Source organism: Dryobates pubescens, chromosome 8 (genome assembly GCF_014839835.1).
Source record: "Dryobates pubescens isolate bDryPub1 chromosome 8, bDryPub1.pri, whole genome shotgun sequence".
NCBI lineage: Eukaryota > Metazoa > Chordata > Aves > Piciformes > Picidae > Dryobates > Dryobates pubescens.
In genome coordinates, this window is record NC_071619.1 from 15,732,870 (window position 1) to 15,757,325 (window position 24,456).

Below are 24,456 nucleotides of genomic sequence, written 5' to 3' on the forward strand. Positions count from 1 at the left end.
TTTTAATAAAAAAGGAATGTACTTGTACAGCTCAAAATTTCCATGTACTAGAACCTTTGTGTTGAGTTTGCACCAACTCCAGAGGACGTAAAACATGGAGAGAGAGTTTCCTGACCTTGGTCAGAAGCCCATCATGCAGTGAACTAGCACTCAGCAGTCTCATTACCATAGCTCTCCTTACTTGGAACACCAAAAAAATAGTTCCTGTCCAGGCTAAATGAAGTAGTAAGGGAGGAACTGGGCTGGCTGGAGGATGGGGGAAGACTGAGCACTGGGTAGAGGAGAGATGGAAGCTCCTGTTGACAATTGGCTCAGTCATCAAGCTTGAGTTTTAGCCTTTTTGAAGGCTGGCAGCGTTGTTTCTTCCTCCTCAACCTTACGAGGCTTCTTCACTGTGTACACTATGCCACAGGCACTCTTCCGAGTTTCTGGAATATACAAACAGAAGATGCAGCATCTCAGATAAAATGACACTAAGGTATACTCATTTCAGGTGTCTGTGCCCCAAAGCACAGTTCAACATGTTTAAAGAAAAGATAACTGAGGTCCTGCAAGGGTTGAAAGGCTGCAGACACATAAAACCACAGGAAACCAGGTCTAATCAGTTCAGTAGTCCTAGAAGGACACATTCTTGAAGCACTGTCAAAAGCAATTCTGCATTTCTGAGCAAAACATACTGTTCTTAAAAATCCCCACACAAATGTATTCACAAACCCCAGGATCCTTAAACAGACTATGCTGGCATAGCTAAGTTGGCAGAGGCTCACTACACATCACAAGTAAGTGGCTTTGTACAATTTAAGGACACTTACAGAATCCTCAGCATTATCACAAAATACTGCTGTGTGATGTTATCAAACTTCTCACAAATTTGTTTGCCACCCAACCTCGTGAGCCCAATCAAATTTCACAACTGCTGGTAGGAGGCTTCTCTGCAAAATTTGAGGCAGAAGAGATTCCTTACAAATACTGTTAAGCAAAGAGGCTCTGCAAGAACCTTGCTAGAATGTATTGACTTATTCTGGGCTAGTATCCTTTGGCGGCCAGGGAAATGACATCTGCTATTTAATTTGACACAGAAGATAGATGATGGTCTTGAGAGATTCCACATAAACTTGACAAATTCTTCCAACATGCTGTGTCTATGTAGATGAGTAGCAGGCTGAAGGACGACCCTGCTCATAGAAATGCCCTCTCCAAGAGATCAGCTACCTGCTGAGAATGACAGCAGGTTCAAGTTCCAATTTTACTGAAATAAGAGATGCAAACCAAATCCTTCTGTGCCTTTGAAACTTAAAGCGATCCGAGTTGTTGGGAAGGTGACTAGAAATCATATCTACCCAACAAACCTTGCAGAAGCAGAAATTAAGAGCTTGATGAGACTACTCAGTCACAAAGTTAAACTGCCATCAGAATAAGCAGCAGAAATCAAGAGAAAAAAAGAACCAATAAATAAGCACATGGAAGGGAGGGTAGAGATAGAGAAACTGGTGCTATGGTGGTGTTGTGAAACCATGGCCTAGCTAGCCATGGGACAGGAAGCCAAGCTGATTTACCATGCTTTGGGACCAAGGTCACTTAAATCAGCAGGCATTTGTGTTAAATCCACAAAGACGGCCTACAGAAGGGCTGAGAGTCTCACAAAGATAAGATGGTCCTGTTTTGGCTAAAACTGATAAAGCAAGGCTCAAATTACAAACACCCAACTTCAAAGCAGCTTTTGAGGGTCAGGGTGCCCAAATACCTTTGACTAATTAACTGTAATATTAAAGTTGACACCCATGAAGTGCTAATGAGGAAAAATTCAAGTGCATGCTAAACATATGACTAGGTTACTCAACATTACTCCCAAATCATGTTAAATGTCACCTGTAAGGCAGGGACAACATGGGCTGGGGTATAAAACCCATGAGAGGGACATGACAGTGCATGCTGCCTCTGTCATCAGGAAGCACACATGCCACTGATGCTGGTACCAGGGTCAGTTAAGGGGGTGTAGCGTGGGCCAGCATAAACACCACTACCAGCTGTTAACAGGCTGTGATCCTTTCCCTCCACCCACGATGGAGGCATCTTTTTTGGGGACAATTGCTCATTCAATACATGGCTGAACTTGTCTTGCATTACTGTTGGAGCCACTGTGAAGGTTTGCATATCTGCGTCAGATGTTACCCAGGATTTGATAACCCCGAGACCATCTTTGCTAACATTTCTATTGTGTTAGAGCTACAGCAAAGGTACATCTCTGGCTGTAAATGCAAAATATAGGCATCCCTTGACTTTCTTGAAGTCAAAGATGTATTTTCTGCTGGTGTCACTGTGATCAGAATTAGACCCTTTCAGAAACAAGATAGTCACTATGAAGCATGAACAGGCATGCTTTTTGGCTAAAAAGGTTATGACTTGTTAGTGTGGTTGAGCAAGTACTCCAATACAGAGAGTGCCATCAGTTCAGCCACTCATTTGCTAACATGGCAACAAGGGAAAATAGAACACCCTTGCCACAAAAGCTCCTCTTCATTCACTGGACAAAGGAGCTAAAACCTCAAGTTGACTTGCCCTGTAAGGTCTTGGACCTTTAGGAAAATATGCATTAGCATGAACTTAGTTTAACGAATGTATGTGTTACCTAGATGAGCTTCTGTGTGCTTTTCACTTACCTCCGTGAAGTATGGTGGCTCTGCAGTTGGTAGACACAGCTGCCTTGGCTTCGCTTTCTGACAGCCCAAACAGCAAACCTCTGTCACCCTTTGTTCAGGATCAAAACGCACAGAACAGGGAAGTCTCTCTACGTGATAACTTTGCTTACTCTACAAATAACTAGAAATTAGCAAAGCTGTAACTCAAAGTGGCATTTTGAATAACATTAGCCAGAGAAACTGAGGCACCCATTTCTCCTAGCTGCAGTTCCCCAGCAGTCCTCCTGGAAAGCTGCTGACAACATTGATTTTTCTCCAGACAAGAAGCTGCACTCTTGAAAATCAAAGTCTGTCAACATAGGAACACATACATAATCAAGCAAAAATAATTACTCAATTGAAAATTTCAGGTTTAGGGAAAGGACACTGATACAATCAGGGATGATACCAGATTAGGTGTGTTAATTAGGATTGAGCCTGACTCCTTTTGTTTAGAAGGAAAGAAAATACTGCACATAAAATCCCTCCAGGCTGCACACTCTCCCACACAGTTCTCATGATTCAGAGCATGCTCCTCCCCTCCAAGGGACAGTCCAGATACACACTTGTGGTGAAGGGAGTGGGAACTAGCAAAAAATGCATCTGAATTCCTCAAAGGGGAAAAAACACACTCCCCTTCATTTCTAGACCACAACCACTTGTTTAACAGCAGATACATAACTAAAGACTGGAAAATTCAGAACAGAAGTAACCAGCACTCGAGTACTTTCTCTTTATTGATGTAAGTATGATTTTAGAGCTTCTTCTACCAAAGATGTGACACCTTGAGACCATGAGCAATAATTTCTTGTTTGGTTCACAGTGTCCACAGATATTTAATAGTTTTTATTCCTCTCTCCACTTATATCCACACACAGTATCAATGCATATCACAGCAAAACATACCTGCAGCTGAACACATATTTACAGTGACTGCTCATGCTACTCCATGACCAAGACCTGGTCCACATCCACTCAGGGCCCTGATTCATTGAACCAGTCACCAATAAGTTGTGTAAAAGTTCAGGGAGTGTGAAACTGTATTTCAAAACCACTTTGACTTGGAAAAAGGATACAGATTAGCCACATCATAAGGACCTCGTAGTTCTAGAGGCTAAAAACAAAACAAAGAAGGTTGGATATGTGCATGCGTCCTCTTACAGCTGACAGAATGTGAACAGGCCAGGAAAGCAAGATTAAATGCTACGTAATAGCAGGCTGCTGAAGATGCACTAGGAAATGTAGCAAATCCACCTGAGAAAAAACTGTCATGGAAAATACCACAGCAGCAAAAACAACCACTCCACCCAAATAAACAAAATCCCCCCAAAGCACACAATAAAATGTGGGAAACCAGACTGATTAAATAAACCCATAAGATGGCAAACATATACATTAAACATACAGAAATTGTAGTTTTTGAATAACTAAAGCTACATTTTCAGACAGATAAATCCTCAAGTGTTCTTAAAAGAGACCCCAACTACCTGGGACTTACCCTTTCAGCCGCACTAGATATAACAATGTTCTGGAAAACAAAAGAGAACAAACGTTCATCTGTCAGACAGCATGCAGAGATGAAGAAAATAAAAATAGAAGTCAGCAAGCAGCAAAGTCTGCATGAGCATTAACCAAACTCAGGCTCAGAACCCAATTAAACACCAGAGTATCTGATATCCCCAGATGAAGCAAGCCTGACAGTGGGGATCTTCATTTGGGGACATCAATAAACGGAGGTTATCTCCTTGTCCACTACAGAGGGGCACACAGATGAGCACTCCCTTGAAGTTACAAACTTCTCACAGACAGATGTGTGTTGAATAAGCATTGCACCTTCTCACAGTATCACCAAGGCTGGAAGAGACCTTTTAGAGGCTAAACAGTGTGAACAGCAGAGTGATGGCATTAAGCAAGCACCTATTAGCCTGTGCCTGTCATAGTGAACTTTAGAGGGACCTTAAAGGTCATGAAGCAATACAGAGATGCATACACTGTGTTATGTCCCCAATATCTACACTAGCTGAAAGAGGCTCCATACAAATGACAACTCAGCCTAAGCTGTAAAAGACTTAGAAGTCCAGGATACCCTAGAAGGAGTTTAGACAGTTTGGTGCTCCCAAATTTTCAGTCTATTCTTTGTGTTGCAGTACAGCTTAGCCTTAACCTCAGCTTTCAAGCTGGCTTTATTCAAACTCATGCTGGTTCAGGAAACTGAACTGCTGCAGCTAGGCAGTGGCTGCCAACTCATGCCATACACTTACTTCCCTCAGTACTGACACCCCCCATAAATTCACTAGACAGCGAGACATCCTTCTTCCTTCTCTCCCAAAGTGTTTCTGCAAAACAGGTATGTGACTGCTAGGGGGTTGGCAGATACCACAGCAAAACAGCCGGTGCTTTTCTGATGTAAATCTCCAAGGATGATCGCAGCGGGGAGATTGTTCTGCACAGGCAGAAACTGCAGCAGCAAAAAATTCCTTTTGCCTTTTATTATACTGAATAAAAAGCTTTGGGAATTCCTGCTTGAGTGGGTGGGAATGGGAACTGTACTAAAGCAGTGAAGACTTTCTCTGACATCAGCACCATCAACACATCACACCACCTCCACTTACAACGTCGGGTTTCTGTTACTTTCCCCTCACTGCCTGGCTGTCCTGCCACCTCCCCAGCACTGGAAGACAATGCTCTGTGTGCAGCTGGAACTTAACACGTAAAAGAGTTATCTGCATGGAAATGACTGCATGTTTCACACTGTGCCTAAGGTATCCTGATGCACCGAGGAAGAAAGGATGGGACAGACAACTCTCCCTTAGTGTAAGGAATGCCTGAAGCAGAAGCAATACATACATCAGAGTGACTTAACAGTACACATCATCATCGAGTCCAAGACATTTCTTTCTGCATATTTCACCTTTAAAATGACTGCACCATGGGTCCAAAGGGTGCTTTTGAGCTTCAGTGGTCCTGACTGCAAGGGTTTGCTAAGAAAAAATCAAGTCTGCTGCCCTGAGATGTAGCAGCCAACACTTGTCTCCCAGACTCAGAGAAGCTCCTGGAGAAGCTGTGTGAGCCATCATGAATCAGTGCGAGGTCCTGGTTCACCACTGTGTATTGGATATACTCCTCCTGGCTGTAAGGCAACTGGCTTCCAGTTGGGGGTTGGTAAGATGGGAGAAGGCGGCAAGAGTAGACAAGAAAAGCACTGCTAGTGAGCGGAGAGGCAGGCAAAGGCAAATCCAAGGGAAGAACTCAAAGGCAAAACATTGTCTCCCCAAGTTAAGGAGACAGCAGCTTGTTCAGTACACTGCTCTAGGCACAGTACCTGCACTCAGGTACCAAAACATGGGAGATGAGGGACTGTGGCTATGCACACCTGTCTGGAAGGACAGGCGAGTCCCTCCCTCATTCCCTGCACATTTTAACATGTTTTAAGGACTCTGCTCAACACCAGCAAATTTCTGGAAGTTCTTCTGCCCTACTACAACAGAGGAACAAATGGATCCAAAACCTGCAACACGTTCAGCAGCTATAGGCTAGAGAATACAAGAGCTGTGTGCCAGGTTCTAATGCAAGCGGGCTATAGACCAGCCATCCCACATGCCATTTAAAAAGGCCTTTGCATAACTGATAAAGGGAAACTGCCAGTGAGGGCTAATAACCATATTTGCTTTCTCACCAGATACCGAGTCTGGAGATAAAAAGTAAATACATCCTATCACTCCTTTCCCAGCTTTTCCAGTGTCTAACAACTTGTCATGCTCAGCTCCAGCTGATTTACCTTCCAGGCACAGGTGATGCACTACATTGACAGATGCAGAAAGAAAGGGAACTGTGCACAGACTGAGTGTTCAAATGTCTCACTTCCTCTGTTAGTGACATCAGCTGAGCTCATGCTCACAAATCAACGACCCCATGAGAAGCACATCTTTAACTGCACAGAGGAAAGAGGAGCTCTGGAAAAAGGAATCCCCAGGTAAAGGAGGATTTTTGTGCATGCACCTCATCACCAATCTGTATTTTGCGTGGTTGCTTCCCAGAGCTGGACTTCTCAGGAAAGGCCACGCAAATATTCACTTTCTTGTGTCAGCACCAATGGAATTATCTGTTTGACCCCACTGTGACATAAACTGCCATGCCTGAGGGCCACTGAGTTAGCAATGGATCTGATTTTAAGCTGTACATCTCACTTCAGACTACAACCATTTTTAACTTGGGTATGTATGACAATATGCTTCTCTAATAAAAAAAACCCCAAACAACTAACAAGCAGCACATGCCCTGAGAGGATGCAGTATGACAGGCAGCTTAGCCTTGTAGCATGGGAGGAGGCAAGGTATGAAAGCAATGGATTACAGGCATCTCAGCTATAAGTATTACTTCTCCCTTGGGTTTCAGTAGCAGGTAAGAATGAAGCTGATCTGACTGCAGCAAAGCCCTGATTGATAGGCAGCTGGCTGCTGTGTCCGTTTCATACACTGGGAATTTACTAACAATTTAACAAAACAAGATTTCTACCTTTTTCTTATTATTTTTCAGCCCCTCATATTCAAGGTATACTATTAAAAAAGAGCTTTTGGTCAATCAGAAATACTAAATGGGGGATTTTAGAGAAGCACGGACTTCACTTCTAGCGCAACCCTTCGATCTCTAGCGCTTTTTTCCACTCCCCTTCTTGTTTTGGGTATTGCATACCATAACAACAGATAGATCCTTTTTTTCAGAACAATCTTAACAGTTTGACAACTTCAGAAGAAAGCATGCAGTGGTATATGAGCTGGAATAGTTGTGCCCTTTTATTAGCAGAAAAAGATGCAGTCACAGCTTCAGAAACCCCAGCATCAAACCAATTTAAAACGGCTCACTGTGTAACTCCAGAAGAATCTGAACTGAAGAATTTGAACTGAATTAATTAGCTGGCTTTCACTTTGAGAGCTTACCTTCCCTTTGCAGATCTGCATCAGGCTGAGTGCATTTGAAACTGTGTATCTTCTCATTGTGGAGTCTTTGATGGCAGGCGTGTAAAGAAGTTCAAAGTAAATGCCTCGATCTATTGCCTTCATGAAAAAAAAGAGTGATCAAAAATCAAAGAGAGGAGCACAACAATCTAACAACTGCTGTCTATTACTGCTGTAGCTTATTCTCAGTTTAACTGTATTACACATGAAAAAAAAAATAAAAAGAAGAAGAATTGTTCCAGCAAGAGCAGAGAACAGCACAGAAGTAGCAGTGGGGAAGATCACAGTGTACACCAGATGTGCACTTGAATATTGGGGTGATGGATAAGTGAGACTTAAAAGAAAAAACAGCCACTTATTAATTGTAATAGGCTTTCCACTAACACAGAGTTGAGGAGACAGGAAACCACTGCTGGTCAGAAAAAAAATTTTGACATTTTGAGGACTCTTCTTAAGCCCCACAGCCTGCTCTAAGGAAGGCTGCCCATTCCCACAGCACCCATATCTTCCAGATTAGGTATTTGTCCCTGTATGATAGCAGCAATGATGAGGACCCTCCTCTCTTGTTTTACAGGATACTCTGACACTTTGTGGTAACGTTAAACAACAGGGAGTCATAGGAGAGGTTCCAAATAATAATACTTAAGGTATTTTCAGCTGCATTAAAATCCTTGGCTATCTGTCAAAGTTCTGCAAACACTCAAGAGACAGGTTAAGCAACTTGCTGTAAGACACTGAGCTAGTGACAAAGGCACAACTGGAAGCTAGGAGTTCTCTGTTCCATTCATTGCCTGTGGTACATTTGCCTGAAATGTTCCTCTGTGCTTTGCATTCTTATTATTAAAAAAATGCTGCAGTGTTGCTACTGTAAGAATTCAGTAACTAAATACAGATGGAGCTAGTCCAGATCCCACCCATGCAAGAGCAACAGAAGCTATGTATACATCAAATGTTTTACACAGAACTGGTCCAACATCTGCAAACAAGAAAAGAAGCCTGAATTTATCCAAACTGAAACAGGTGATGGCAACGCACCAAGCTCCCTTCAGGCAGATTTTTAACTTCATCTCCACCACTTCAGCTGCCTGCCAATCTGTCTGTCTGGCATAACCACCAAAGCTGAGTGCCCCAGGATGTACAAAACCAGTCTGACAGACAGGGTGCAGTGTAGAAGTTCAGAAATAGCTTGTAAGGAAAATTCCTCCCAATGAAGGGCTCGAAGAGCCATGCAGCTCCTCATCAGAGTCAACTGCTGGAGTATTAGGCAGGTGGGGTACTTTGAAACGCTTCACACAAAGTTGTTACTCCAAGTGGAGTGTTGAAATTCCCAGCCCATAAAAAATACCAAAGTAGTACTTTTGTTCTCTTTCAGGATTGATTCTAGTTATTTTAAAATTCTTATTCTAGGTCAAACTTTCTGCAGGAGAGGAATTAAGATTTCTAGTCAATTCCAAATTTAAATTTTTAAGCACCAAGAACTACATCATCAGTCAAGAATACTCCTGTGTAATGAACCTTGATATGTAGTCACAGGAAAAAAAAAAAAATCACCTAAAGGCATGTTCAGATTAAGCTTTCTGGCAAACCACCAATATCAGTCAGAATTCTATTACCAAAATACTGTTTATCCATGCTGATAGGCATCTTGATTCCCAACGCAGATATTTAGCAATTCCATGGTTGGCTCATTTGCCAAGACATTCCTTTGTCTAAGTATGGATTTAATACAGTTGTCCTCCAAATAACTGGCATGACACCCTTCTCCCAAACTGAAAATGTCTTTCATATTCTTCTGTCTTTTAAACCACAAAATCATAGTATCATATTTATTGGAAAATGACCTTTAAGATCATAGAGTCAAACCATTATTTAACTCTACCAGGTCTGCTACTACACCGTGTCCCTTAGCACCATGTCTATGCATCTTTAAAACATCTCCAGGAACGCGGATTCAGCCAGCTCCCTGGGGAACTTATAACCCTTTCAGTGAAGGCATTTCTTCTAATATCCATTCTAAACCTCCCCAGGTGCAACTTGAGGCCACTTCCTCTCATCCTGTAACTTGCTATTAGGGAGAAGAGAACAACATCCACCTCACTACAGCCTCAGTAAGGTTTTTCTCCAGGTTAAATAACCCCTGTCCCCTGAGCTGCTCCTCATAAGACTTGTTCTCCAGACCCTTCACCAGCTTTGTGGACCTTCTCCAGACCTGCTCCAGCACATCAATGTCTTTCTTGTAGTGAGGGCCCCAAAACTGAACACAGCATTCCAGATGTGGCCTCACCAGTGCTGACTTCCCTGGTTTTGCTTGTCACATTATTCCTGATACAACCAAGGATGCTGTTGGTCTTCTTGACCCCTTGAGCATAGTGCTGCCTCAGGTTTGCTTGACTATTGATCAATACCCCCAGGTCTTTCTCTACTGGGCAGCTTTTCAGCCACTCTTCCCAAGTGTGGGATGTAGCACTTAGCCTTGTTAAACCTCATACAATTGACCTTGGTCCATCAGTCCAGCCTATCCAGGTTCCTCTGCAAAGCCTGCTTACACTCATGCAGATCAACACTCCCTCCCAGCCTGGTGTCATTCGCAACCTTTCTGAGAGTGCATTCGATCTCCTTGTCGTGAAAATTAGTGAAGTGCCATGTAATGCATCTACCTTGCTCTCATGCAATCTTCTGAGAAGACTGAAGTATGGTTAAAATAATTTAAATTCAGATTTTGCTTTAATAGTGTTGCTCTTTTGTTCTCTGCATTAATGTAGTTTTCAAAAGTCATCACAGTCTGCATTTCATGGCACACTTTCCTTTAAAATGTCCAGTTTGCCAGGGCTGCTTATCTGTTATGACACAGATGTACCAGTTCTAGTTTGGGAAGCATTTTAGTCAGCAAATACACTGCATCTCACTGCTTAGCAAACAGTGGCCTTAAGGCTCTGTTTCTACTGCTCGGGAACACCACTTCTCTCTTCTTAAGTGGGGGACAGGAAGGAGAAAAAAAAATAACTTACATCATTGTTTATTAAATGCTGCAGTGGAGGCCTTGAAGTTAAGGACATCTGAAACAACACTATACATTATGAAAGAAAACAAAAGAACCACCTAGATGGGAATGGTGGGAGGGAAATGGTAGGGAATTCAACTCAGACTGACATTAAATACAGAATTTAACAGCAAGAAAACAATTTAGATGTAAATTTACCATATTCACAGGGGGCCTTCGGAAGTAGAACGGCAGCTTTTCTGTCACATTTATGCACACCAGGTCCACATCTAGAGTTGTGCAAGCAATCTACAGCAAAGAAACAGGAACAGATTATTAGATATGCCAGAAAATGCATAACCATCTTCAGATGCACTCATAGTCTCCTTCATTTCTTGATCCAACAAATGCCTCTCGAGAGGGGGAGCTCAGTTTCAAAATTAAGAAGTACTACACCTTGCAGGTATGCCGGTAGAACAGCAGGGCTGCAGGTGCACAGCTTGAGCATTTCAGGCTCAAAACTCAAGCCTTCTCCTACTTCCAGAACTACCTTTCCTATAAAATAATGACCAACCCAAAGGCAAGACTTACTGATTTATTTTCATCTGACATAGGACATGCAGAAGCAATGCTGGCTTTTGATAACAAAAACTTGCAGCTAATGAAGGGCAACCCCTGTTTACAAAGGGACCAGTCCAGAAATTGCCCCATGCCCCATCACTCCAATTCCAGCCTAGTAACTGTCTGTTTTCACAATTAATTATTTTTACCAGAAGCAACTGAGGAAAGACTGAAGAAAAGCAGAACATTAGACAGTTTCTGGTTGTGCCACAGGTCCAGTGATTGAGGCCCAAGGGTCTCACTTTCCTGGCTGGGTAGAAATATGCAGCCCTTCCTGAAAACCATGTCTCTGGACAAGTCTGAAGATGGTATGAAAGGTTATAGTTTAAAGGCTTATCTTTGAACTTACATCACAATTTACAGCCTGTATCGAATGGTGGGAAAAAAAAATGAACAAAAGGGTAGAGAATCTCCACAGTGAAGTGCACATGAAAGGGAGCCCTTGATTTACATATAATCTCATGCACACAAGACATGGGAATTATATATGCCTGCCCCATAAAGATGATTACACAGGGCCAGATTAATGTCTCTAAGCAGTGCTGTAACAAAAAAAAAAAAAAAAAGATAAAATAGGCTGAAGAAATTGAAAAGGCATTTTCTATGCATAGGGGAACTCTCTGCATTCAGAAACTTGCCAGCAGCTGCTCCAAATACACCTGGGCCACATGCCAACCATTCATCCCTCCTTACACCAACATGAAAGTGGTAGGGGTTGTGGGGAGTTCCAGGGCTAGGCTGCTCTAACTCAGGGCAGGCTACTGCTTTGCAAACTAGTCTTCTACCACTTATCTACATGGAACGGGGATGGTGACAAGAGCAGAGGCTCAGCTCCAGGCATATGTGCTCCTTACCCAGGGACAGTACTCCCTCCTACACAGGAGAGCCACAGCATACATGGAAACAAAAAATTCAGCAGTCCACCAGGTTTTTTTTGATCTTAACATGTCTCACCAGGCCATTCAGACTAAACTTTACCTTTATTCCCTACCTTCACCAACTTTGTTAGGCAGGTCACAGTCGGAATGCATTGCATAAACCTAAACTCGTGTACATCGTACTACGGCCAGCTTTACTCCTTTGCTTATGTGGAGTACAAACTGCCATCTAGACAGGCAATTTATAGGAACGTGGACAGAGCAAATAGCTCTGAATTGTGTCCCAGAAAATGTCAGTGAGGCCGTCAGAAACTCAGGAGAGAAAGCTGAAATTGCCCTATGTGGTGAGAAAAACCTTCCTAATCAGCTCCAGAAATTGGATTTTGGAAATTACACAAAGTGGGATAGGGAAGTGACCCAAGAGTCAGGATATCTGCATGATTCCCATGACAAGAACAATTCTGAAAACACCACCAAGGCAAAACAAAATGAAGAGTCATCTTTCTCCATAAGGAAGAATTCCTGCACTGCATGGAAAGATGGAAAGGAAATTTCTCCAAACACTCCAATATTCAGCCTAGCTTTGGCTGCCGCACAGGTCACACTGGCAAGCAAGTTAAGGTTACCCCGCCTACTGAAAGGATCTGACGCTTAAAGTCTTTACAGGGAAAACCATACGCAGCAGTTGCGCAGCCCAACACCTGCCCAGTCTCACCGCAGGCAAGAGCCCCATCTGCTGGCAGACTCCTGACAGCCAGAAATAAACAAGACTGCCTGGATGGCTTGAAGAAAGCTTCAGAGAGTAGTTTAGGAATAAACACCGAAATCTGGCTTTGCACTACATCCTCTCACTTGTGCGAGCAAGTTTTTTTTGATACTGGTGATATGCTAATTGCCTACAAACAGCAAGCACAACTAACTAATATTATTAAACCAGTCAGAAATGAAAAGCAAAAGGTTTGGCAAAGCAACAGACGGACACCTCATTGTCGGCATGGAGTGGGCATTCCTAGTGCAGCCCAAAACAATCCTCTTGGGAGACTTCAAGCAGCAGCATGTTGTACAATTATCTTGGCAAACACAGCTGTCTCATGCCCCTGAAGATATGATTGTAAATTTTTTTATTATTATTTTTTATAACAATTCAAGCATGTATTTCGATACGTTTCAGTGCCACGCTCAGGCACAGACTGGTTGGGGGACGTGCCACAATTAGAGCACATCTCCAGCACTCATGTATTTCTTTCACAAAAACACAAAATAATCCAAGTGCAAAATTGCTGATGAGAAAGATGATGGTCTCAAGGTAATGATGAGTTACCAACAGCCACTTTTCAAATATGAAGTTAATTTGTGGTCCAAGATTCATCCTAGAAGGCATTATCCTTAACAGTGAAACATCTGGAAGAGCCAGAGCTAAATGCTGAAACTCCATGCTGAACATCACTTGCACCAGGTTTCCTGTTCCTCTAAAAAAGTGACCCAGCTCTCCAGAGAGTTAGAAAACCTAAAAACTTTAAACAAAAGACAAACACATAAATCTGCCCTCAATGTGAACATGAAAGCATGAAGTCTTTCACCTCACATGGTTTGCAAGAAACATGCTTGGGTTCCCTCCCCAGCTCAATGCGCTGTCAGCATGGAAGCAATGAAGATGATCTCCCTGACAACCTTGCATTCTTCCTAATGCACTGTCCATCACCTGCAAGGGTGTCAGCACAAACAGCTGCTCCCTGCATTGGCCTGCCCAAATCACAGCCATCCTCTTTAGGCCAGCACAACTATTTGTGTGGCTGGGAAACTGGATCTGCCTGCCACAAACCAGCAGAAACATATTCCTCAAACCAAACTGCCATGCACCTAAACAAGCAGACTCAACAGACCTGCAGAAATGAGTGGCTGTTCAAGTCAGCTTAGATACTGCCACAGCTGAATGCCCAACTGCAGGAGAACTCATGATATGTGCAAAAATAAAAAATATCCATGCTTAAGTGAAAGAGTGAGCCCCTTTCCCCCAAAACCAGTGTAGCATGTCCCTGCTGATTACCTGGCTTAGGGTGCTTGTTTAAACTGATTGAGCTCTGTTGCCAGAAAACAAAAGAAAGAGGTGGAAAGTGGCCCTCAAAGCATTTAAAAAACTACTCACCTGTCTCACACCCTCAAGTCTTGCAATGGAAATAAAAGCAGCCAGAAATTAGTTTTACTAAGCTGTAACTGTTCTGATTAATGCTTGAATTCTTCTGCTGAAAGATTCTTTGAAGTTCACCTTCTACAGCCTTTTGCATTGTACCTTATTTGGATGAGTTCTCAAAAAGAAGGGGAAAAATTTAGAATACAAAAAATAATAGAAGAATATAATTTTAATGTGTCAAAAGAAGTACTCAATGGTGCTAGAAAGTAGCTTCAACTTACTAAAAAAAACAACCCCAAAGAACAAACCAACCAAAAACCAAAACAAAAGCCTCAAAAATCCCAAACAAATCAACAAAAAACCCCCTGAACAAAACACAACACCCAACCAGCCAAACCCCAAACAAAACCCATACTCAATTCTACACTGACAAGAATGCTTTGAAAATAAATTCTGGCACTCTTTCAAAGAGATTCATGTTTGCTTTTGGTGTCCCTAAACCTTCTTCACACCGCTTTAAACTGCATGCCTGCTCGCTGACTGCAAGACTAACAGAGACAGGACACCTCCACCTACTCCGCCAGTTCAGAGTTAATGTTATTATTTATGAGCTTGCAACAGGTCAGCCATCAAAATTTCAGTTTTTTTGTAAGAGAAGCATGATGAGAAAAAGATAACTTGCTTCCAGTTTCTCCACTTGATGACACCACTCACATCAGCTGTTCCCAAGTCATTAAAAATGAGAGAGACTGAAATAACAAACCCCTATCATTCACCAAGACAAGCTGAGATCATTCTGCTTTGGATGGCATTTAACAGCTAAGAATTTTCTGGTAGGAAGGGCCTATTCAAGATCTAGCAGCTATGGATAAAAGTTGAGAGACAATATGCTGCTTGGTGCTGTTAGTAATGACTGAAGAACTATTGAACATTGCTGTATTCAGGTATGGCTTCCAACTATAAATGTCTTTGTCAGTCAAACACCAGGAATGGACCAAACCACTCCATGGTCAAAGACATTTGAAACACCTTGCTTTTCTATGAACACAAAAATAACATGAGAATCAGTGGTTCTGTTCAAAATATTTGCATTTCTACTAGCATAAACAGCACTGGGCTAAAGTCACAAACTAGTCCTAAGGAAGTAAAACATTTAAAAAATTATCCAGTGCCCCTCTTTTCTCTCACTAATACTGCTGGAGAACTACAACTGCTACAGCTGTCAGCATCTGTTCAGTAACAATGAGACAGAAACTCAAATTTTGTGAGTTTGTCATCTGCAAGTTTTCTCTGAACAGCCAGAACACAATCTGACTGAGAAAATGACTCTCTGCCCTTCAAGTATTTCCCCAGAGGCTTTTGTACAGCCTCAGTGGTTTCTTGGCAGGTGAAGTAACAAACATATCATAAAGCCATAGGAGTAAAGCTTCTCTCACTTGAGTATTCAAACCACTCTTAACAAAACCAAACCAGAAATCTTGGTCTGGCAATGAAGCTAGGGCCATTATGTTGAATCAGGCATGCCTACTTTTGGAGATTTTATCTGTTGATAAGGTGCTATGACAACCAGAACTAATTCTGTCTCAAACTCCTGCTCCTATTTTGATTTTAAATAAACAAATAAAGGGGAAATCTAAAGGAATCAGCTATTCCTTTGAAAGAAGTTCCAAGAGAAGAGCTAAGACTAAAAGGAAGAAAGTAACTTTCAGAACCACATTAGTTAGACTTTAAAATCTTTCCACTTTCCCTGGCATTTCAGAGACCAGGAACAAAAACAGTGCTAACAGAAGATAGTGAATGTGTTTTGTGGAAGCTTCCAGGTTGAGAAATTAAAGTTCAAGACAGAAGTTTTATACACAATGGTAGCATATATATACATAGAAAAAGGGAAAAAGAAGGATGTTTTCTCTCCTCACTACAGAGGAATACTCAGTAGAACAGAATAGAATAAACCAGGTTGGAAGAGACCTTCAAGATCATCGTGTCCAACCCATCATCCAACACCACCTAATCAACTAACCCATGGCACCAAGCACCCTATCAAGTCTCCTCCTAAACACCTCCAATGATGGTGACTCCACCACCTCCGTGGGCAGCCCATTCCAACGGGCAATCACTCTCTGTGTGCAGAATTTCTTCCTAACCTCCAGCCTAAACCTCCCCTGGTGTAGCTTGAGACTGTGTCCTCTTGTTCTGGTGCTGGTTGCCTGGGAGAAGAGACCTGCCTCTGCCTGTGCACAACCTCCCTTCAGGTAGTTGTACAGAGCAATAAGGTCTTCCCTGAGCCTCCTCCTCTCCAGGCTAAGCTCCCTCAGCCTCTCCTCATAGGGCTTGTGTTCCAAGCCCCTCACCAACCTTGTTGCCCTCCTCTGGACATGTTCCAGCAAAGTTTAAGACACACAGGAAAACAAGTGCAGGGGGCATACAAGCCTCTTCATCAGGTAAACATTTCAGACTTTAACCAGTCACCTTAAGGCCTTGCAGCCTCCTGCAATCCCTCCCAGTCTTATCAGTCTATCAATGGAGAAGGTGGCCTATATTGCTCAGCTAGCCCCATTATATGCAGGCCTGTATAAATGGAAATTTAAAAAAAAAAAAGTAAAAAAATGTATCAAAACAAAGCATATACACAAACTAGCCTGGCACCTGAAGTTTATGAACAGGCATTATTGATTAGATGACTGTACTTACATGGAACAGTTTCTCAGTCTTTGGAAATACTGCTATGATGTCAAATAACCTGATATTTGCAGACGTGGACCTCTGCAAAAGGAGAAAACAATCACTACCTTGAATTCTGGCAGATGCCAAAGCTATGCATGATCATTACTAACAAAACAATGAGAAGAAATACACCCTTTTCATTTTCAAGTAGTAAAACAAGGCCAAACCCAACCATCACCCAATTGCATATCAGGTCTTCACTGCGAGCCATACTGTGACATCATTCATTCTCATTTTGAGCCTTGTCACCCCCCTGGTAAGACACTTAGATCTTTTGTTCCAGTCATGTAGCACTAATGCATAAGCAGACACTGGTTTACACAAAGAATTCCAGAAAACAAACAAAAAACCCAACCCAGAACTGTTGTCCCATCTTAACAAATAATCAATGGAAGCCATATCCAGTCTTCTAAATCTGCATCTCCTCATGATGTGCTGAAGATGCAATCTGAGACATCACTGCTGAGTGTCCTATAAGATCTTCAAAGTTCTCCCCATACAATTTCCAAAGTTTCACCACTCATTCATTGAGAAAATAAAATACAAATTGGGAAATCAATACACTAAATATACTTACCAAGATATTGCAGTGGGAAGGATCAGAAACAACAAGTGTCAGCCGGGTTAATACTTTAATTCTCTTAGATGTCCCCTACAAAAATGAAATAGTACAATAGACTTTAAAAGCTCCAAAGCAAAAATGGTATGGTGATTTTTTTCACCCTGTAGGCTATAAAAGAAAATAGTGCCTTGCCTATACTAATTTTCTAAGGCCTGTAGTTACATTTCTGAATCTATCTAGAAAGGGCAAGAGGGTTCTAGCACTAGACTAGGCAGGGCTCATTGGGAGGGCTTTAAACTAGGTTTGAAGGAGGTGAGTGGTGAAACCAGTCTCTCTGGAGAGGAGAGGGAGAGACATAAACTAGAGTTAGATGAGAAATCAGCAGCCCAGCTGAAGTGCATGTACACCAACACATGCAGTATGGGTAACAAACAAGAGGAACTGGAAGTCTTGGTTCACCAGGAAAACTATGATATAATTGCCATGACAGAAACACGGTGGGACGATTCACACAATTGGAGTACTGCACTGGATGGTTACAAGCTCTTTAGGCGAGACAGGCGAGGGAGAAGAGAAGGAGAGGTGGCTCTGTATATTAGGGAATCTCTTGATGCCACAGAACTTGAGGATGAAAAAATTGAGTGCCTGTGGGTTAAAATCAGAGGGAGTGTTGTAGTTTGAGCTGGGTGCCCCCCTGGTGCATTCACTTCCTGTGTCCAGAAGTCCAGCCCAGAGGGATGGACACAGGAAATTGTGTATTTCCTACCATAATCCTTTGCACCACTATAAGATCCAGTGCGGAGTCTGGCACTTCCTCTTTCCTTCCCTCTCCGAGACTTGGTAACTGGGGGAGAAATCTCCCGGCCATGGGCCTGATTGGGCCCAAGGCCACAGGGGGATGGGCAGTCTCAGGCCTGGCCAGCTGAGACTAGCCCAGCAGAGGGAGGGGGAAGAAGGAGCCCTGGGGGTTTTGCATGCACCCTCAGGTGGGGATGGGATCTTTCTTTGTCACTGCGCTTTGGGTTTTCTGTAACATTCACTGCAGAGTCCATATCTTCATCTGGGCGTCCACTCAAACAGTCTCTCATTCAGGCTCAAGCATCAGACCATTCCAGTTATTCTTCCTCATGTGATGGAACCTCCCAGCGACGCAGTCCTTCTCCCAGAAAATCAATTCCCAAAATACAAGGTGCATCAGGTCCGGTCACAACTGTATGCTTTTTCCACTGCTTACCAGTTAAACTTATATTAACCTCTACCTTACTTAACTCTTGAGATCCACCAGTGACTCCCAGAATAGTTATGGACTCTGCCGGAGGGAGGGATAACAAAACTGACATCCTGGTTGGAATCTGTTACAGACCACCCAAACAGAATGAAGAGGTTGATTAAATAGTCTAGAAGCAGCTGGAGGCTGTCTCAAGATCATCAGACCTTTAACCTGCCAGACATCTGCTGGGAATTAACTCAGCAGAGAGGAGACAGTCCAGAAGGTTCTTAGAGCATATGGAGGACAGCTTCTTGATGCAGCTGTTAAGTGAGCTTACCAGGGGTCAGGCCCTTCGTGGCATGCTGTTCTCAAATAGAGAAGGGCTGGTGGGAGATGTGATGGTAGGTGGCCATCTAGGGTGCAGTGACCATGAGATAGTGGAGTTCTCAATATGCAGGGAAATAAGGAGGAGCAGTAACAGAACCCTTACTTTGGCCTTCCAGAGGGCAGACTTTAGCTTATTTCAGCAACTAATTCAGAGAGTACACTGGGTAGCAGCCCTTAAGAACCAAGGGGTCCAGGATGGTTGGACCTACTTCAAACAGGAGCTCATGAAGGCACAGGAACTGGCTGTGCCCATGTGCCGAAAGATGAGCCGGCGGGGAAGGCGACCGGCCTGGATGGGCAAGCAGCTCCTGAAGGAATTAAGGGAAAAAAGAGGGTGTATCGCCCTTGGAAAGGGGGGAGGCAACTCGAGATATGTTTAAGGATGTTGTTAGATCATGTAGGAGAAAAAATTAGAGAGGCAAAAGCCCAGTTAGAACTCAAGATGGCCACTTCTGGGAGAGACAACAAAATGCATTTTTATAAATATATTAATGCTAAAAAGAGGGGCAAGAACCTCCACTCTTTATTGGATCTGGAGGGGAACATTGTAACTAAAGATGAGGAAAAGGCTGAGGTGCTAAATACCTACTTTGCCTCCATTTTCATCAGTAAGGCAGGAGGACTTCAGGATAACTGCCCTCCTGAACTGGTAGATGGGGTCAGGGAGCAGTATAATTCCCCTGAAATCCATGAGGAAGCAGGTAGGGACTTCCTGAGCCATTTGGATACTCACAGGTCCACGGGACCATAAGAGATCCATCTTAGGATGCTGAGAGAGCTGTCAGGTGAGCTTGCCAAGCCTCTCTCCATCATTTACCACCAGTCCTCGCTCACTGGAGAGGTCCCAGATGACTGGAAACTGGCCAATGGGATGCCCATCCACAAGGGCTAGATGGAGGAACCTGAAACTACAGGCCTGTCAGCCTGACCTCAGTGCCAGGAAAGATTATGGAGCAGATCATCTTGGGGGCAATCACAATGCACCTGCAAGACAGCCAAGGGATCAGGCCCAGCCAGCATGGATTTAGGAAGGGCAGATCCTGCCTCTCCAACCTGATCTCCTTCTGTGATCAGGTCACTGCCTGGTGGATGTGGGGAAGACTGTGGATGTAGTCTATCTGGACTTCAGCAAGGCCTTTGACACCATCCCCCCACAGCCAGCTCCTGGCCAATCTGCCAGCCCATGGCTTGGACAGCAGCACTGTGTGCTGGGAACTGGCTGGAGGGCCATGCCGAGAGAATGGTGGTGAGTGGTGCCACATTCAGCTGGCAGCCAGTCACTAGTGGTGTCCCTCAGGGATCAGTGCTGGGCCCCATCCTATCTTTACTCATGATCCAGATGAGCAGTGTGCCCAGGTGGCCAAGAAGGCCAATGGCATCCTGGCCTGCATCAGAAATAGTGTGGCCAGCAGGAGCAGGGAGGTCATTCTGTCCCTGTACTCAGCACTGGTTAGGCCACACCTTGAGTACTGTGTCCAGTTCTGGGCCCCTCAATTTAAGAAAGATATTGAGACACTTGAACATGTCCAGAGAAGGGCAACAAAGCTGGTGAGAGGTCTTGAGCACAAGTGCTATGGCAGAAGGTTGAGGGAGCTGGGGTTGTTTAGCTTGGAGAAAAGGAGGCTCGGGGGAGACAGCTACCTGAAGGGAGGTTGTAGCCAGGTGGGAGTTGGTCTCTTCTCCCAGGCATCCAGAACAAGAGGACAGAGTCCCAAGCTGTGCCAGGGGAAGTTTAGGCTGGAGGTGAGGAGAAAGTTCTTCACAGAAAGAGTTGTTAGCTATTGGAATGGGCTGCCCAGGGAGGTGGTGGAGTCACCGTCCCTGGAGATGTTCAAAAAAGGATGAGACGTAGCACTTGAAGCCATGGTTTAGTTAGTCATGAGGTGCTGGGTGATAGGTTAGACTTGATGATCTCTGAGGTCTTTTCTAATCTTATTGATTCTATGATTTCTCTATTATGCATTTATCTGTTTGGTATTATACCTGCCCTTTACAAAGAACAACTTGCTTGAATTTTTCTGGGAAGTGTCACTTGGGAAAAATAAAACCACCAACAACAAAAAAACCAAAACAACAAAACCAACCACCCCAAACAGCAAGTAAGTAAATGAAAGTAAAATCATGCAAAAAAACCCAAGCATGCTTTAATATTGAGCTAGCTCCGCAGCCAGGCCACAACTACAAGCATTAACATGTGCCAATGATTTCAAACACCAACTTGTTTCATTATATCCAAATTTTGGTCTGTCAAAACCAAAGAGATTTGACTTCCAAAACTCAAATCTCAAGAATTATACTGCAATTATTCAACTACAAGATTAAAAATTGACAGGAAGCAATTATTTTAATGATTCTATAATGAACAGAGCAAGTCTACCGTTCTTTCAATGCTTGGAGTTTAAACAATCAAGCGGTGGACAAATTTGTCTCTTTCTTATTAACATGTAACACACAAAAATCACATACACAAACCCATCAACTGAAAAATCATAACTCAGACTGGAACTAGACTTACTTGTACAATAGGCAAAGATGGAAACAACTCCGAAAGAGATACTGGCTTGATGATTTCCTTAAAAGGGACCAAAACAAAGTTATTCAAAATGCCATGGGTTAAGCCTACAATGTAAACAAAAGCTGGGTTCTAATCATAAAAAGACATTTGCCATACTAACAAAACGATTTCTCAGGGATGAAGACCATATTAAATGTTAACCCCAGGGGAATTATACTGAATTATACAACAGGAATAATGGAATAAACGCGGACATTTGTACTTGCTATTGTACTAAAGCTATTTGGGAACATGTAATAATAAGGCATGCAAGATTACATGAGAAAACACACCAAGAACAACTAACCCCCGCAAAAAATTACCTGTTTCTTTTCTTTAAAATCGATGACATGATTAAGAGCAACTGCAGAATATCCCACTGGAAAAGCAAACACAGAGTAAGAACATTTTGTACACTGAACGAATGGAAACAAATCCGAACAGAGACCTGTTAAAACACTCAGCATGGGTCTCAGAATTTATAATCACACACATATTTACCCTTCACAAATTTCTGAAGACTAATTTACAAAAAAAGTAGTGCCCCAAAATAACAATTAAAAAAAATCTCTTCGCTTTTTAATGCATCCCAGCTCTGACAACGCTTACTCAGTGGCAAAGCTTTATGAACACGAATACTTACGGTTAGGATCCCCAAAGATTTTGCCCCAGTTTGGGCCCGTTGATGGCTTTCTTTAGGGAAAACGGTCAATAACATTCGGGATAGTTGTTAAAAATTACAGACAGCACAGAGCTGCGAGAGAAACAGCTAGAGATGGCAGCAAGGTGAGCAGTTGAATCGATGCTCACTAATTTGTCTCAAAGATCTGCTTTAGCAGGGACGAGAGGAAGATGGTACACATGCCAAAGATAAATCACCCCCAAATACTGGCCAGGCAGCATCTGGCCGTACAACAGTTCTGCAGAAAGAAACCATATTTAGGCCATAAGAGACTGCAGACAAAAAAAACCGTAACCATGCTGGGAAAAGAACAACTGGGATCCAGAGGCAAAGGCAGAGCCAGAGCCTTCAAGACACAACGTAAGTTTTCCTCGCACTGGGCACCACAGAGACCTGGTCACCTCAGAGGCAGAAAACTGCAGGCAGAGGCAGAGGAGCGAGGGGAAACCAGCCAGGGAAGAGGATGGCGAGGGTTAGGCTACAAGAAGGGAAAACACATCCGAGAGAAGCACGCTGCTCACACCAGCCTGGTGGAGCTGCCGCCCCCGTCCTGATGCCTCCCCGGCCAGGCCCAGCCCTCCCCGGCTCAGGCCCGTCGACTCCGCACCGGGACCCTAGCCCCTGGCCGGTCCTGCCGCCCTCCCCTCTCCCGCCGCGCCGTGCTCGGGGTACCGACTCACAGTGCGCTGCAGCGTCTAGCAAGCTCTGCAGGGACTTCTTGTCCAGCCCCTGCGGGAGGTTCAGATCGGCAAAGCCGGCCATGCTGTGCGCGGCGCCGGGCGTGCCGCGCACGACACCGCCCCAAGACGGCCAGCGGCAGCCTGGGCTTTGTAGTTCCCTTCCTGTCCCGGGAAGGCAGCGCCCCCAGCCCGGCAGCGCTGGTATCAGCCCGGGCGATTCGCCAACTGCGGAACCGCAGCAGCAAAGGAAGGCGGTGTGCTCATGGCGGATGCTCTTCGTCCGCAGGTGCTGCACCAAATGCTGCAATAATCCAGCGGAAAGCCTGTGTGGTGAATTTCTCAGCTCTCAGGCAGGACTCTGAAGAAGATCAAACCTGTCCCTGAGGCTGATCAAATCTGGTTCCTCGCCGCTCTGTCCCGCCGAAGCAGCAGACCGAGGCACACGCTGTTCTCGGGAGGCCTCTCGGTTCCCACCAGGTGGAGCAGTAGCCTTGCTCCTCGACTCAAGTACCGCCAGTTAAACTTGCTGAGCTCCACCTGAACGCTGTCAATTAAAAAAAAAAAATCCTTGCTAGTCATTGAAAGGTTTTCTCTTTCCTATGTTAACTAAAAAAACCAAACCAAAACAAAACAAAAAACCAAAACAACAAACCAACAAAGCCCCAAGCTGCCATGTCAAGAGATATCTCCTAATATGCAAAGAGGCTGAGGAACTGTAATAAACCAATATGCAAATTCACATTCACTCTGCCACACTATTACAAAAAGCACAAATTATCGTTCTACCACTGATAAATAGTACAGAATATGTAAAATACAGGTGTCCTTTTCTTTGTTTGGGGTTTTTGCATGAAGACTTAGAGTAGCTGCTGAAGACAGCAGGTCTCCATTTCCCATCCAATTTTAGGTGGCACTTCAGGACCTTGGACAGAATGGGAGTAGTCACCTTTTTCTTTCTTCAAACTAGGCTAAATATTCCTTTAGAGAGGTGTTTGGCATATCTGGAGATCTGAATTCTTAACAAGGCAAAAACCCTTCTAACCAAGGTCAAGCTGTCAATGCCACCAACTTCTAGTATGTCCCTGCCATGCCAGGGGTCTTGTGGCTTATTTCTAACAAAGAGATCACACGGTTTACAATGAATGACTGAGACACATAGTGGCTTCTTGACACATTTCTGGCATTGCTGTTTGGTGAGTTACAAAGACCTGGGTTAGTGGTAGCTGAGAAGTTACTTGTAGGCTGGAGAGGCTGGTCTAGGAGCTCAAGGCTGGTCAACTGCCTGCCACATCTCTGTGACAGGGCAAAGACACCTCACTCTGAAAGGGAAAAAAACTAGCTAGTAAACAGTCTTTCTTACACCATCTATGGCAACATTCTGTTCTTTAAAACACTGGGTCAAACATTTGAGTAA

General features: G+C 43.7%; 1 protein-coding gene across 1 annotated transcript; it reads right to left on the bottom strand.

Annotated features, from left to right (window-relative positions):
* Window positions 1-291: 291 nt before the first annotated feature.
* Window positions 292-23,138, bottom strand: RPP30 (ribonuclease P/MRP subunit p30). The gene is made up of 11 exons (XM_054163451.1): window positions 23,043-23,138; window positions 22,004-22,059; window positions 21,642-21,698; window positions 17,545-17,619; window positions 16,935-17,006; window positions 10,833-10,922; window positions 7,616-7,732; window positions 4,177-4,206; window positions 3,755-3,792; window positions 2,661-2,740; window positions 292-428 (listed from the first exon to the last, which is right to left on the bottom strand). The coding sequence occupies exons 1-11, from the start codon at window positions 23,122-23,124 to the stop codon at window positions 319-321; spliced, it is 807 nt and encodes a 268-aa protein (XP_054019426.1). The 5' UTR covers window positions 23,125-23,138; the 3' UTR covers window positions 292-318.
* Window positions 23,139-24,456: the final 1,318 nt, after the last annotated feature.